The 15,866-nt window shown below is 40.9% G+C and overlaps 1 protein-coding gene across 1 annotated transcript; it reads right to left on the reverse strand.

The window, feature by feature from the left end:
- Window positions 1–12,357: 12,357 nt before the first annotated feature.
- Window positions 12,358–15,636, reverse strand: p2ry1 (purinergic receptor P2Y1). Its single transcript, XM_065960514.1, has 2 exons — window positions 14,991–15,636; window positions 12,358–14,737 (listed from the first exon to the last, which is right to left on the reverse strand). The coding sequence occupies exon 2, from the start codon at window positions 14,706–14,708 to the stop codon at window positions 13,647–13,649; it is 1,062 nt and encodes a 353-aa protein (XP_065816586.1). The 5' UTR covers window positions 14,709–14,737; window positions 14,991–15,636; the 3' UTR covers window positions 12,358–13,646.
- Window positions 15,637–15,866: the final 230 nt, after the last annotated feature.

Genomic DNA, 15,866 nt, shown 5'->3' on the forward strand with positions numbered 1-15,866 from the left:
AGTCACAGTCATCACAGAGAAGAGTCTGACTCCCACTTCCTCTCCAAAGCTGACGGCTGTACTTCATAATGAAGAGAAATGCTACTAAGTGTGTTCCTTTAATGGTTTCGCCTCTGGAGGCTGCAGCAGTTTTGTAACATCCTCAAGCAGATGTAAAACCTCTCGTCATAACCAGAAGACTTTCTGGAGGAAGTGGCATCTTCCACAGTTCAGTGTTGTGGCCAATGAGAAAAAAAGCAGAATTCCAGCAGAAATGTAATTACTGCTGCTGCTAACACAATGGGAGCAATTCATCCATTAAAACAGGAGGTGTGTGTGTGTGTGTGTGTGTGTGTGTGTGTGTGTCCGTCTGTCTGTGCGCTCATCCACAAACCCACTCCAAACACACTCATACACTCTGTGCTTAATGGAAATTGGAAAAGGACAGACTCAGAGGTCCACTGGTGCATAACAGTACTGGAATATATATATTTAAAGTGAATGACTTCTCACCTTTGATTGGACATCTTACTGTCACTGCATGTCAAGTGCTTGGGTGACATTTCAGACATGTTCACACTAATAAGCAAACCTTTCTGTGTGGAAAGATGTCTTTTCACACAAGCACTTTTAGATTAATGGAAAACTTCAATTTCATCCAGTGTTTTCTTCTACCTCTTCTTGTAGCTGGAGAAATATACTTATTGACTTTCTTGCCACATTTCTTGCCATTTGTTATGTTCAATTCGTACAAAGTGGAAGTACAAAATGACAGATTGCAGTGCAGGGGATCATGGACAGAATTATTCTTGGCTGTGGAAACACTTCAGGGAGTGTTGTCATCACTATACGGATGACAGGCAACCAGCAGATCCCCACTGTTTTCAGTTCTAATGCTATGCTAGGCTTATTGTTATCTTAGCTTCCCATGATGAATAGAAAAGCGACATGTATCAATCTTCTCATCAAATGTTCTGCTCTGCTTTTCAGACTTATTGTCCAAAACTGTCTTGAAAAGTCAACAATGAAAGTTAATTGCTCAACTCTGGAAATTTCAGCTTAATAAAATCATTTTGAATAAATGACCATTTTCAAAGGCTTTTTCACACTGACGTCCTCTTTAAGCCGGTATAAGAATAATGAATTAATTGTAGCCACAATACTGAAAAATGGGATTTGAAGATGTCAATCATATATCTGTCTGTGATCAAATACGTGATAAAGGACATACATCTCTTTGAGATTACATGCCTATGAACAGTCATGAATTCTACACTTATAACAAAGGTCAAATACATTTTTTGAGACATATTGCATTGTTTGACTTAAAACTGCAAAATTCAACAATCACATGATTCATGCATTGTAAGTTTTTATCAATTAAACCAGTTGTCTTCCTCCTTTTGTGACATACCACAGTTTGTTTTGTGAAAAAGTGGAAAGAAAAGAGAGACTGTATCAGATACAACGCCTGCATTGTACGATAAAGATAAGTGATTGCAGAGGTGGAAACAGAGTGGACACAGATGGAGGGCCAAAGTCGACTCAGTTTAAAATGTATCTTCTGCAGAGTGCATGTGACCTTAACCCTTCTGTCAGCCTATAAAGGCTTGGAGCCCCGGCTTTGTGACACACTGACGCCTGTCCTCAGCCGGATCGATATTCATTTGATTGGTAGGTTCAGCATGATGAAGCAACAGGTACTCTGGGCCTGCTGCTTTCAGAATAAAGGTGAAGGTACACAGCCAAGACCCAGTCAGTGAATCATGCTGATGACCGCTCAATCATGACCACAGCTACTTGGCTAAGTTTAGCAGGGAATCCAGGACAAGTGGATCACCTTACACACACACACACACACACACACACAAACACAAACACACACACACACACATGCACACAAATATACAAACACACACACACATACATACACACATTAGCCCAGAATCCCAAACAGAGGGAACAAAAGTTGTGTAAACAAACTATACAACTACACAGTGTAAAAACCACTCTAAGACAAAGGAGAAGTGTAGTGTAGTTTGTTTGACACAGTTTTCTCTGAACTGTCAAACTTGTGCTTTAGCAGAGGTTTCAACCTCATTTTAAAGCAGTTTTTTTTCACAACTGCAGTTTTACAACAGCACCATATTCCTCTTTAATGATCCCTATCTCCTGTAAAAGCCTGCCATTTCCGCTTCATTTTACCTACATCCTCATTTCACTTCCCTCCCTCACACAGCCCGTTGACAGTGACACAACCTTACTCACTCGGGTTTTTTGTCTAGACTGTCAAACCCCACTAGACAAGACTTAAACTGGACACCTATGCAGGGAAACTGTTTGTGTGTGTGTGTGTGTGTGTGTGTGTGTGTGTGTGTGTGTGTGTGTGTGTGTGTGTGTGTGTGTGTGTGTGTGTGTGTGTGTGTGTGTGTGTGTGTGTGTTTAAATGTGTGTTGGCGTACGTGTCCTTGCGTGTTGCCATTTTTCACCGCACCAACCCTGGACCATTTATCATTTGCTGCCATTCACTATCCAATACACTCTCACACTGCTGGTAACACTTATAGCTTACACAGACACACAGACACACACACACACACACACAGACACACACACACAGACACACACACACACACACACACACACACACACACACACACACACACACACACACACACACACACACACACACACACACACACACACACAGAACTGCTAGGATTAATAGGGTGAGGCAGCCAAGCAGCACAGGATAATAGAATCTAAACAACAGGGCTGGAGGGGAAGAGAAAAAAAGCAAAGAAGAAGGGGAGGTGTCTGGAGAAGCAGCGACTAAACACGAGAGGAGGTCGGGGAAGGGAAGTTAATTTAATGTTGAGAGGGAGAGGTCTAATGTGAAATTAGTAACACAAAGCATGGGTGTAAGAGATACACATTTGTATCTTTTTTCAGGCTGTTTTTGGGGTCCTTCTTTGATTAAAACACACTCGCTGGATGTGCGTTGGTGTCAGTGCAGCAGTTTTTTTTCGAGGGCAGAATGTTTGGTCAGTCAGTACTTTCTTGAGAGGAGAGTGCAAACTACTGCTGATCATCTCTCTCTCTCTCTCTCTCTCTCTCTCTCTCTCTCTCTGCTAATGGATAATAGAGGCCTGTGTGCATATGTAGTGTGTGTATGTGTGTATGTGTGTGGATGCATTTGTGTGTGTGAAATTTAAAAGATAAAGTATGGATCACATTGAAGATAGAGAAGTGTGGTTTTGTTTCATATTATAGAACTTTTTCTTATTTTCTACCATACTTGAATTCATGACCAGGACATAATCAAATCTTTATTTGCTTTAAATGGGGAAAGAAAACATTTTCAGCTGATACATTATGGCCCTTTGGACATGGCCAAACAAACAGAGCGGCAGCAATAAAACGTCTTAACACCTGATACTCACCTGATAAGCACATTTGGTGAATCCTGCCTAATGAAGAAGGAAAACACAGCTCTAACACAAGGGCTAGATTTGTGATAACACAGCTTTATCTCTGGTGAATCATTAACACTTATGATCCAGAATAGGAAGTTCAACACATGAGGTAACAGAGTACAAGAATAATGTGTCAGTGTGCAGGAATCTGCAGCACTCACATACAGCACAGGGAGGGGGGGGATGTGACAAAATAATGGTGGCAAAGAATTGAAAAAGAACTTTGAAGTGGTTAACTTTGAAGAAGCCAAATCACAGTTTCAAAGGCAAACTTAAATGTCAATTAGCACCATGTGTTAGTTTTAAAAGAGATTGTCTATCACTGCTTTGCATTAGAGTTTCAACACTGCTGGTAATTATATCATAAAGGGATTACTAAGCCCTTCTCTTGAATTTAAAAACTTGAAGGGCTAGAATAGATGACTTTGCTTTTAACTTCTAAGTGAGAACAACATCTGACTTTTCATTTATAAAGCAGGAGACTCTTATAGGTTGTAACACAACTGTTCAGTTTAATGTCAGACCTTTCAGAATGGCCTTCTCTGATCTATGGTGGAGAAAGGTCACTGACATAAAAAAAGCCTTTTGCTGCACACAAATAATTATTTGCCATTCTGAATGTGTTTTCAAAGTCAGTTGGACCTGAAAGTGTTATTTATTGTCGACAAAAGTTCAACTGGCTCTGGCTGCAGACTCTTACCCTTTGTCCACCCCGATGCTATCTGCCAAATCCATCGTGTAGAGTAGAGAAGTAGTCTTGAAGCATCATGATATAGTTAAAGTGCCACAGAAGTGCTTCCTGTGCAGAATGGCTCATTACAGAATCACTTACATAACATTGTTGATATCATTAATAAGTGATGCATTAATGTATAGGCTTAAGTGTCACTGAGCTGGTTTTATTAATGTGCTGCCAAAAGCAGAAACATTCACTGTAATTTAGTTCATTTAGGTTTGTATTGCTGTTATCTCTTGCGATACTGGGAACTCCAATGAACCAAATTTAATATTCTGGTGTAAAAACTACAATATTGTCTGACAACATGTATCAGAGTTACTTGATATCAAAACAGTAGAATGCAGAAGTGTGTGACTTAAAGCTACTGTGAAAAACGTTCCTTTTGCCTCAAATTTGGTGCCCCCCTGTGGATGTCTGTGTCGGTTCTCAGTCATCCTGGACATGGTAAATTGGAACCTTAAAAATAGAGAAAGGTCCACACACTGTTTAGCTTGCGCATTGGGAGCTGAGCATTGTGCAGACCATTCTCTTTTTTCTGCAGTTGATAAATTTTTTTGTCCTGCATCTGTATGCATTTTGCTTGGATGTGCGCACATTAGTCTTTTTCTCAAATTTGAAGCTGGATCCAAATCCAACTGGACTTTGTTGTAGATCTCAAAGACGTTTCACCTCTCCTCTGAAAGGCTTCTTTAGTTCTAAACTTAACTGGTGGACGGAGCTAAAAATGTTAAGCCTCTGTGTCCCGTTAGCTGTCCCCGCTGTGGACATAATGTCAGATCTTGTTTCTTTTCAGATATTGTACTGGACATGTGTAAGTAGTGCTTTATGACAAAAATCTTGTCTTGCTCAATTTGTAATGTCTAATTTTCAATTGACAGTGATTATTTTCCGGGAAAATGTAAATAAAGGCTGTTTTACTGTCAATCACCTTGTCGATCTGCAACTTGATGGAAGTTATAACAAACGTAACAATTACCCACAAAAAGCATAAAACTAGGCTTATACTGTCATTTGCATTAAGTCATACATAAAAATTGGTTTTATTTTTGGTCTGTTTTTCAACAAGAAAAAAACTCCTCACAGGAGCTTTAAATTCTTTAACACTAGACTACACCCCACTCACAGAAAAAACATTCAACAGCTTATGTCGCCAACATGCACCTGCAATTCCAGTTTATGATTAAAAGAGAATTTCAAAATGTTTGGACATGTTTGTGGGTGCACAGCTGCTTGTATGAGCAACTCTTATTATACATGTGTTGGTAAATGAGAGTTCTAAAGCTGTTTCACTTCCTTTTCACTCCACAGCAAGGAAGCAGGTGGATGAACTTGTTTCTCAAGGTGACTCCTTCGACATACGTATGAAACAAGGACGACATAGCGGTGTGTGAGCTGTAACCATTCAGCTATTTAGTTCCTCCATAAAAAGAATTTCTGGAATTCTGTTTTGCCCTCAAGGCTCTTCTCAAAGGTTTACAGTGGGCAGGCCTCAGGGAGGAATTGTGATTTCAGTCAGCCATATTGACCACAATCAGCATTTAACAAAATTTGAATCAGAATCCAAAGACTGTTGGAAGGTGCTTCTGTTACTGTTGATGAAATTTGATCATACCACACCCAGACAGACCCTTACCGACTAGACTTTTTTCAAACTGTCAATAAAAAAAGAAACACAAAAACACTTTGATTTAGCATCTTATGCCAAGCAAATTGAATTTAAAGCTCCTGTGAAGAGTTTTATAGATGCTGTGAAACAGACTGAAATTGATATTGATTCCACTTTATGACCTACAAAAGCAAAAAGCACCATCAGCATAAGTGATTAGTTTTAATGTCTGAAATCAGTGGCACAGGGTATAGGTGTCAGACAAGGGATTAACTGCTCCCAGCTTAATCTTTTTTTTTTTTACATTTACAAGGGCAAAGATTCTTGATGAATGATATATTTGCCTGTTAAAATAAAGCATGATGGGATTCATTTAAAAAAACCAAAAACATTTAATTACACATGTTTGAGACAAAGCCAACAAAGAGATATGTAGTACTGCTTTGTCCACAGGGGTCACCAACAACAACTGTCTCAGAATTCCTCACAGGAGCTTTAATATAGAACATTTTGAAGATGTTGGGGATTTAGTGTCTTGATTGTATCAATCATGTAAAATCTGATGCATATGCAATCGAGTCCTAAAACCTTCTTATAAGATTTACGATCATCGGGATGTATAAATAACCCATCATCTCTGCTGAACAAGCAAGGAGTGGATTTATGGACACAATTCAAGTCAGATCTAAACATGTGTGTCATGGGAGGTTGTAGCACAGGGTGTGTTGAGGTTCATCTCTTAATCCTTTACAGAAACAAAGACTTATGTTTCTCCCACTACACACAGCTCCAGACCTGCATGAACCCAAAGCACTGCGGAGGAGTGAATCTGTGAGTGTAAAATAGACGACCCCTCTTCTTACTTTGATTGCACATGCGGGTTATGTTTGTTCAATATTTCCACTATTCACCTGCTGTTTATAAATATATGACACATTGCATGATGCAAAGATCTTGTTTCCTTTCACTTTCACACACACAAGCTTATTCACACTTTATTTTAACACATATTCACCCATATCTACTCACCGTGAAAACGGAGTAATGGATGTAATCTGCTGGTACATAAACTTTGCTCTTAAGACATTTATCATCAAGCCTGCAGCGGGGCAGAGCGGGCAGACTGACAGGTTGCTTGATAATAAAAGCATTGGACTCTCTGAGGAGTGTATAGCTCATCACCCTTTACAAACGTTTTAAAACTTGCAGACAGGCTGCAGGGAAAGAGAAGCTCAAAACTAAGGATCTTACTTAAAAATCTCATCTTTTATTATTACATTTTTCTTCATGACACTATCCTCCAGTTAGGCTGTAAGGATGAATTTCTTCAACGTTCTTTTTTTTCTCGACTCCTGTTTCAGACGTTCTTGAAAGTAGTCACCAGAAACTCTTAAAGCTTTGTTTTCCTTTGGCTGAGTAATGGATGACCCCTTTTTCTTGTTATATTTGACTTTGATTTCAGAGTGTATTTGGGCATATAAACTAAGATTTCCTGCCATTCAGGTGGAGTGAAAAGAGCTCCAGATGTTCGACAATAGAAAGATGATCTGCAGTAAAAAGCCACAGCAGCAGAACATGCAGAGGCCTGCACGGCTACATGTATTGATGTGATAAGTCTTAACTTCGGTATCAAGGAAAAGTTTGTTAGACTTAAACTTCTCAACATCTTCTCTCTGTTACACTATTGTGATCTATTTTTTCCCTCTGCATGCCTCATCCTCCAGTAACCCCGACAAGTACCTTCATGTGCCCTTTTATTTTTAGCTCATCTCTTTCTTTCTGGCTTAGTGCTCCTTATATCTTTCTCCTGCACCTTTTTTTTTATACGCCTAAAGCACATTAGGTATGGCTGTAGTCCTCGGTTTCTTATTCTCACACCTTGCCTTATCTGCAATTGTCCCTATTTCCCAAAGGCAGTGGGCACCTCCTTTTTATTTAACCCCAGATAATTTCAGAGCCACATGCCCATATCTCATAACTCTTATCAGACAGGCCGGCTCGTCTGCGTTCTGTCTGACATTGCTCTCAGTGCCTTCTGTTATCTGTTAAAATGGAAAACAGTACCACTCTTACCTTTATGCACATACAGAATATTGCATGATGCCTGCAGGATAAATATGATACATCATTTGAAATGTTGGTCCATCACTAGCCAAGCCAGTGCACTTTTATACCTTCCTGCATTTTCCTTTTGGTCGGATCAGATCATTGTGCAAAACCCGATGTATGAAATCAAAGACGCCGGTTTTGAAGATGTCAGCCTGTTGGGCGATTGCTCAAGTTGATCGATCACGCCGCCAAGAAGCAGCAGAAAATCAACAAGGAGCCAGACAAGAGTGCGGCTGCAGAAATATTGATCAAGCAGCTTATGACAGCCGAAATATGACAGCCCCTGCCCTTTCCCACACGCCCACTTCCACTAGTTCTTCCAGTCCTGTCTAATGCTTGTCGTATCTTATACAACACCAGTCTCGTTATATTGTTCCTGGCAGTGCTCCAAGCCTTTAGCATGACTTGAAAAGCAAGCCGTAGACTTTATAATCAGAGGTGTTGTGTCAATTTTACACTCAAGCTACTTTAACAGTCACAGTGAAAGTGACACATCTGTTGTTTTGTTAGTATTTGTCCTTACAAGTGTCAAATCAAAGCCTTTATTTGCCTATAGCTCCTGCAAAAGTTCAATATGTCTGACAACATGATGAAGATCAAGTCATCCCATGAGGTCAAAGTAGGCCAGCTCCAGAGGCGCCAGCCCACATATTGCCCATCAAGACTGCCCATTAGCTTTTACTGTTGAAACCAGTCCAACGTCGGGTCATCTGTATTTCTGATAGTCCATCATTCATGTCGCGAGGATATATATATAGCTTTTATCTTAGTATCTTAGCAGTATTATTGTGGACAGTGGCTTGCAGATACAGAATGTAAAGACAATTGAATAAACTCAATGTATCTATTGTCTTTTTGTGTTGTTGTGTATCTGTAACCACTTCTGATAAGTGCAATACTAACAAACAAACCTTATGTTTGCTTATGCACACATGCAGGACATGTGGACATGCATTAGTGGAGAGATGTCAGAGTGGGGCTGCTGCAAACTACTATGCAGGGAGCACTCACGAGTGTACTCGGGAAGTGACCTGGCACCTCTTCAGCTACCAGACCAACTTATATGTGAAAAATGTACCAAAGATATAAGTAAAAGAACTAAACTACAGAGCCGAAATCCCTTATTATAGCTGCAAATGATCATACATTATATGATGATTATATGATACCTGTTAGATGGGTATATTTTTATTTTATTTTGTATTTGGCTGTAGTGAAGGAAACTTTATACATTTTAACCACAGTGGGCATTTTCATTTCATATAAAACAATACATCATGATTTTATTTAAAGTGTAGGGTGACTGCAGCTTAAAGATATTATTTTGAATTAGAAAGTACAATATTTGCTTCTGAGTTGTAATAGGTTTCTCTTTAATTAGACATGCAGAATTGTTGTATTCATATTTTCTACAAGTCATTTTTGCATGTTTGTGAATGTGCATGGAATACTTCACATGGTTGCATTTCACTGTGAACGATGGTTGGCAAGTCAATTACTTTCAAAGCAGAGTCTTATCTGTGATGTGTGCGGTGAAAACCTCATAGACACACGCAGAAGGGCTTGCTTTTTGCATTTGGGCATGCATCAACATTCAAAAAGTGTTTTGATTGCATTTAGGTGTGAACTTCAACAGTGTTTGTTCCAGATCTTGCAGATGATGCAGGTGTGACCAATAGCCTTTCACAATAAAGTCCAAAATATGTCATTGCAGTCTGACATTACCATATAAGTGCAACATGGCTCCCTGAGGGCTCTGGCGCTGGGTTGGCTGGAAGATGGAGGCATGATCGCAGCGAGTAAACACATGTTAATACCAAAGTGTAGCAACAGCACGAGATGAAGCCAAGAGACATGGAAACAAATATTTTTACAACATGTTTACTTAACCTCATGGAAAACCTGAAACTGGTTTTGTGACTTCTTTGGAATTACAGTTTTTTATGGTGCATAGGTGCAAACTATGAGGTCGACAAATCTGCAATGCCATTTCTGCAAGCAGCTTCTGTAGTAGTCCTATGCAATGCAAAATAAAAACCCAAAAAAATAAGTGTTTTTTACAGAAAATCATGTCTCATAGTTCTGCAGGATATTACATAATTCACTATAATGCAGTAACAATGTGTGCATAAGCAACGTATTGTGTCGTGTGGTCTTAATGGTTCCATTCTGCATCACTGTGGTTAAGTTGTCCAATGCGTTTTGTATAACTGAGGACCACACACTGGCATTTTCATGACATCTGGCTTTATTGTGGTTACTAGAAGTTTTGAGGCTGGCACAGAGATGCCCTCGTGATGGATGCTGTTGCACTGGCTACCAGTGTAAATCTCCAACAACAAAGCTCAGTGTTTTAGTGCAGCGGTCCTGAATGTGATCACTCCACAGGCCTCCTATTGCCAACGAGGTGTCCTCGGGAAACGCACACAAACTGTGCTCTTCACAGCTGCAATCACTCTTTACACTTGACTCTTCCCTCTGTTCGCAGAGGGGAAAAAAAAGGCTTTTCTAATTTGAGCTTCAGAAAAAAAAAGAGGAGGATGTGCAAGAAAAGGGGTGAAAGGTGGCTGAGAAAGGAGGGAGGAGATCCTGGCAAGCATCCCAACTTTCTGCAAGTTAAGATTTGATTTGCTTGAGATTTGCCACTGGCTCAATCTAACCACCATTTAATCTAATCATGAGTACACTGAGCATAGAGGATACATATTCCTCCATCAAACAGGTATACATACAAATACATTTTCCTATGGTCCATTTAAGTGGCTCTTTTTGAGAATAAAACAAAAAAATCTGTAAAGCCAAAAAAGAAAATAACTGCTAAAACAGACACCTACTGGAATAAGGTCTCAGTTGTCTTTAGGCTCTGTAACACAGAAACACATAGATACACATGCACACATTTGCCAAGGCTATGCAGTTGGCACCTCAAAGGCAGGAAATCAAAAGGCGTTTGTATTCACTGGGGCTGTTTGGAGGAAGAGGGTTGGTCGGTTTCCTGTGCCCACACCAGCGTGCAGCCCTGGGGTCCTGGCGACAGCTTCACACCCCTGTCTGCATCAATAACGCTGCACCATTGTGACGGACACAAAAGCTGTCTCAGGAACAAGCCGGGAGTAAAAAAGGTGCCACTCTTTATTCCTGTATTGTACCAATCACTTCCTCCTGGCTGTGCTGAAAAATAAAGTCAACAGCAGGAGAAGAAAGAAGAAGAGAGTCAAAAGTCTCAAACACCAACAGTGTTTGTTCACTCGTAACAGTGCACACATTTAAGTAAGCAAACCAGGAGCAGCTGGTTTACCACACACTTAAAATGTTGGTAAATATGGTTTGAAATGGTAAAAATGCACTTCTGATATATGCTTTATAGTTGAGGTTCTCATTTAGCATTGACAGAAATTTGACTGCAAATAATTCTTTGTAAATCTAGTTCAAAAAGAGCTCCTTTTGCTGTGAAGACCATTTCTTTGAAAGTGTGGGCGGGGACAATCACATTTTGATTGACATCTCCCTAGCTTTGCAAACAACAATGGCGTATGTGAAAATCAACATTCTGCAGCCATTTAAACGACTTTTGAGGCTTCTGACTCAGAATCAGAGGAGGACGCAGAAGGAAAGCTCTCCGATAATATTATCTACCAAATTTGATTTACAAAATGTTGGGTCTTTGGAGATAATATTACAATGAGTACTCTCTTTTACCTGCTTTATGTAAAGTGTCTGGTTAACATTTGTTATGAAATGGCACTATACAAATAAAGATTGATTGATTGATGATTTTCCATCCATGTCAAAGTAAGCTGCATATATGCTTTAGCATGACTTATTTGCTCTCAAAGCTGTTATGACATGTTAAATGTTAGCTCTATTGTGTTAGCTATAGTGCCTTTGGACGCCGGTGGTTGCGCACTCAAAGCGGGAGGCCCGGGTCTGAATCCGACCTGTGGCTCCATTCCAACATTCCCCACTCTCTCTCTCTCTCTCTCTCTCTCTCTCTCTCTCTCTCCCTGAATCCTCTTTCCTGTCTCTGCAATAAAACGTAACTCCCCCTGCCCATTCTTAACACTTGCTTACATAAATAGTGTAACAAATGGGCCACATACCGACCATTATAGGGTCCTACATTCATACACTGGCGGCCCTCAATAAAGGATGTTAATGCTTGTTGTAAACTGTGTGTGACTGTTTTGCCAGGAAGGTTTGCATAACTTGGGTCATTTTTGTAATCAGTAACCACAGCCAATTCAAAGCCAATAACAGGAATGTCTTCAGAAATTCAAACCAACAACAATACTTCCCTCAGATTACCAAGTTAGTAATACTTCTCAGGACTATTGTGTAGACAACCTTAAATTATATAGTAGAAGGTAATAGTAGATTTGAGCTTTTGAGTACTTTCAAAATAACCAAAGATCTTAGAAGAATTATATGAGTCGTATTACATTGTCTGGCATGTTTTAAATACAAAAATTTATTGACAAAGATACATGTGGCCCCATATATCCTGAAGGCTACAGGGGATTCACTTCCTTTTCTTGACAATAGCGGACCACTTTACAGATTTACAAAGGCTTTAGTACTGACATCAAACATTTACACACACAGTCCAGGGTAAAATATATACAGAGAGAGCTCCACCATGAATTCTCCAGAGTGATGACGACATGGTACAAAAGAGAAATGATTATCTGCCAGAACACGGACACAGTGCAGAATTTACTTTGAGGTATCTCATACAGACAAGTCTTCAACATAATGGTGGAGTCGCTTAGCAGGTGATTTGAGTGAATGTGTCTGTTATTTATCAATTATGTTGCAAAGAAATATACAAGTAGTTAGAATCAGCTGTGGTTAGTCCGGTTGTCACTGGTGGGTTTTTGATACTAGACTCATGCACTAATGGTCTGGATTAGTGATACTGACTAGGACAAATCAAGTTTACAACACAAGCAAATCTGGCACGTCACAGCATCCTGTATAACACCTAAAAAAACATTCATCATAGTTTAATTTACACAAAAATACTGTAAGTATTATCTTCTCTTTTTTTTTTCTGTTCACAACAGGTTAACTAAAGCAGAGAAAGATTGTGGTAACAGAGCCACCACAGTCCTCAACCTCATAGCCCCCAGTCGGTTAAAGATAGAGGAAGAAATGAGGATTGATGGGTGGCCCTCTGCAGTCCCCGTTCATAGTGCATTACATTGACTGCACGGCACATCCATGCAGCAATCAGTTCAGTGCATTTAATTTATCCTCCTAAGAGCAATCCCAGGTACACTTCCTTTAGCACAGGCTCTTACCTGCTTAATAGCTATTGATTAAACTTCAGCTCGCTGGTTGGAGAAGGTTTGATCTGTTCTCGCATCTATTTTCCCAGGATAAATTCATGAGCAGGAGATTAAAGCCCATTTCCTCCAGCTTTCCTGCTCATAATGTGTCCAAAGTGAAGCAACCCTTTCTACTCAGTAAGAATGACAAGTGATTGCTCTGACATATACAAGTACAATGCATGTACGGGACAACAGAGCACAATATCTTATCAACATCTACAGGCTGCAAGCAAGCGATGGACAATACGGGGTTAAATATGGAGTATTTATCCTACAGTTCAATAAAACCATCGTCCATCCTGTTTGACACACAGCCTTCAGACCCACAGTGCATTCGTTTATTTATTCAATACAAAGTCCATCATGCTTTTTCTAAAGCTAACAGAGCTCCACACCCATGACTTTTGTCACAGCCGGCGTTCTCCGTTCTCCACATACTCAGCCAGGCTGTTCAAAGCCGTCTCCTCGCTCTTCGACTGCAGGACGTGGTCCCCCTTCTTGGAGGGCTTTTTCGTCGCCCGTGACAACTTCCTCCTGAATGTATCTCCAGCCAGGAAGTAAAGAATAGGATCCACGCAGGCATTGAGGCTGGCTAACCCCCGTGTCACCTGGTAGGTGGCATACACGCGGTTGTTAAAGTCACACATGTCCGGGCCCTGGAAGTAAAGCCGTGCCCGCATGTTCAGGTTCTTCATCACATGGAAGGGCAGGTACGAAACGGCAAAGACAGCGAGCACGATGATGACAAGGTGGATGGATTTCTGTCGTAGGGGGGCGTTGTTCATGTCATTGTAGATTAACGCTTTCACGATCATACAGTAACAACAGAATATGATAATAAAAGGGATGCAGAAGCCAAAAACAGTCAAAGTCATGCTGTAGATGAAATAACCTGGTAGCTCGTCCTCAGTTGTGGTGTCATAACAAGTGGTTGCATTACGCTTCAAGCCGGTCCTGGAATAATAAAGAATGGGGGAGATGGCTATAATAACCAACAGCCACACCAACGCACTGGTAATAACTGCATTTTTTTTCTTCAGTCGACCCAGAGACTTAAGCGGATGCACCACCCCGGTGTACCTATGCACACTGATGCAGGTCAGAAACAAAATACTCCCGTAGAGGTTCACGTGGAATATGAAACGCTGCAGTCTGCATAGAATGTCACCAAATATCCAGTCGGTTTTGTTAAAGTAATAGAAGATAAGGAAGGGCAGCGACAGCACGTAGCAGAAGTCGGCGAGCGCCAGGTTGAACATGTAGACGGAGATGCTGCTCCACGGTCTCATGTGGCACACAAACATCCAGATGGCCAGGCTGTTGCCCACCAGCCCCGTGATGAAGACCATGATGTAGACCGTGGGCAGGTAGTAGAACTGGAAACCGGTCTTGGTGAGGGAACATCCTCTTGTGTGGTTGTGCAGATCAGTTACGTTCAGCAGGGAGGTCAAGTTCAGGTCTGTGGTCATGGTGTCAGGAGTGGAGACAGGTCCTTTTACTGCATGAAAGGGATTGACACACACAAAATTGGTGCTTGAATGCAGGTTTTTGGGTTTGTTTGTTTTTTTTACAGAAAATAACAGGTAAGTTCTGTGCATGGTTGTATTTAAAACCAGTCATGCACAGACTCGAAATTTCTGCTCCAAACTTAATTTTGCGGAACGCCCACGCACAGTGCAACACACACTTGAGTGATTCACACATGCACACAGACTCACACACAGCAATAATTAACGTATTACAACACTCACCACTGAGAGTGACTTGTATTCCACATTCCTGTAGCCTCCACAGTGTCAAAGATTGGGGCGTAACGAGCTGTCAGGTGTCTTCATTCAGTCTCCAAACAGTATCGGAAATTGTTTTAAAAGTTGCGATATCCTTGGGGTTTGCGCTGACACTTCAAGGGGACCGGAGTCCGCCGTCGGTTCGTCGTGCAGTGCCTACGATTTCCCACAACAGCGGCAGTGGGACGCGGCGGAGACAGCTGCAGGCTCTGGCACGAAGAGCTGGAATCGCAAGCAGGCGAGAGGAGGCTCTCCGCGCTGTGGAGAGGGGAGGTGCGCACAGCACAAAACCACCGAGCTGCTTCCCGACTCCAAACATGCTCTGTGTTCCTCCCTCCTCCCACTAGACCCTGATCAGATCTGACCTGCATGCACGGGTGGAATATGGCTAAAGGAAGGAATATTCAAATTTTTTGTCTATTTGGGGAGTGTTTACCGAGAGTTAAGACAATTTAAAAATCATGATTTCTCTTATTTGCCACCCTTGTGTAAGAAATGCATTTTAAACGTCCGTTTTAAATGTGAAAGTCTTTAGCCTTTTTAGGCCACTATAATGGGCGTATTAAGACAGCCAAAAGGGTGTAGTAATAGCCGTTTTGATGTTTCATTTGGACGGAGTAAGAGGAAGCCATCTGTTATCATTTATACAGGAGATGGTCAGAGCATTCATAGTCATTCATATTTTGCTTTAAATATTCCTCAACACTGGCTGTCAAAGACAAATTGTAAGGAGTCATTCATTAAGACAGAAATGGGAGATATTTTGGCAAGACACAAGCACACAAAACAATGAATCATTGTTTTCTACATCAAGATGGTCATTTAGTGTCTCCTAAACCG

This window comes from Labrus bergylta, chromosome 11 (genome assembly GCF_963930695.1).
Source record: "Labrus bergylta chromosome 11, fLabBer1.1, whole genome shotgun sequence".
NCBI lineage: Eukaryota > Metazoa > Chordata > Actinopteri > Labriformes > Labridae > Labrus > Labrus bergylta.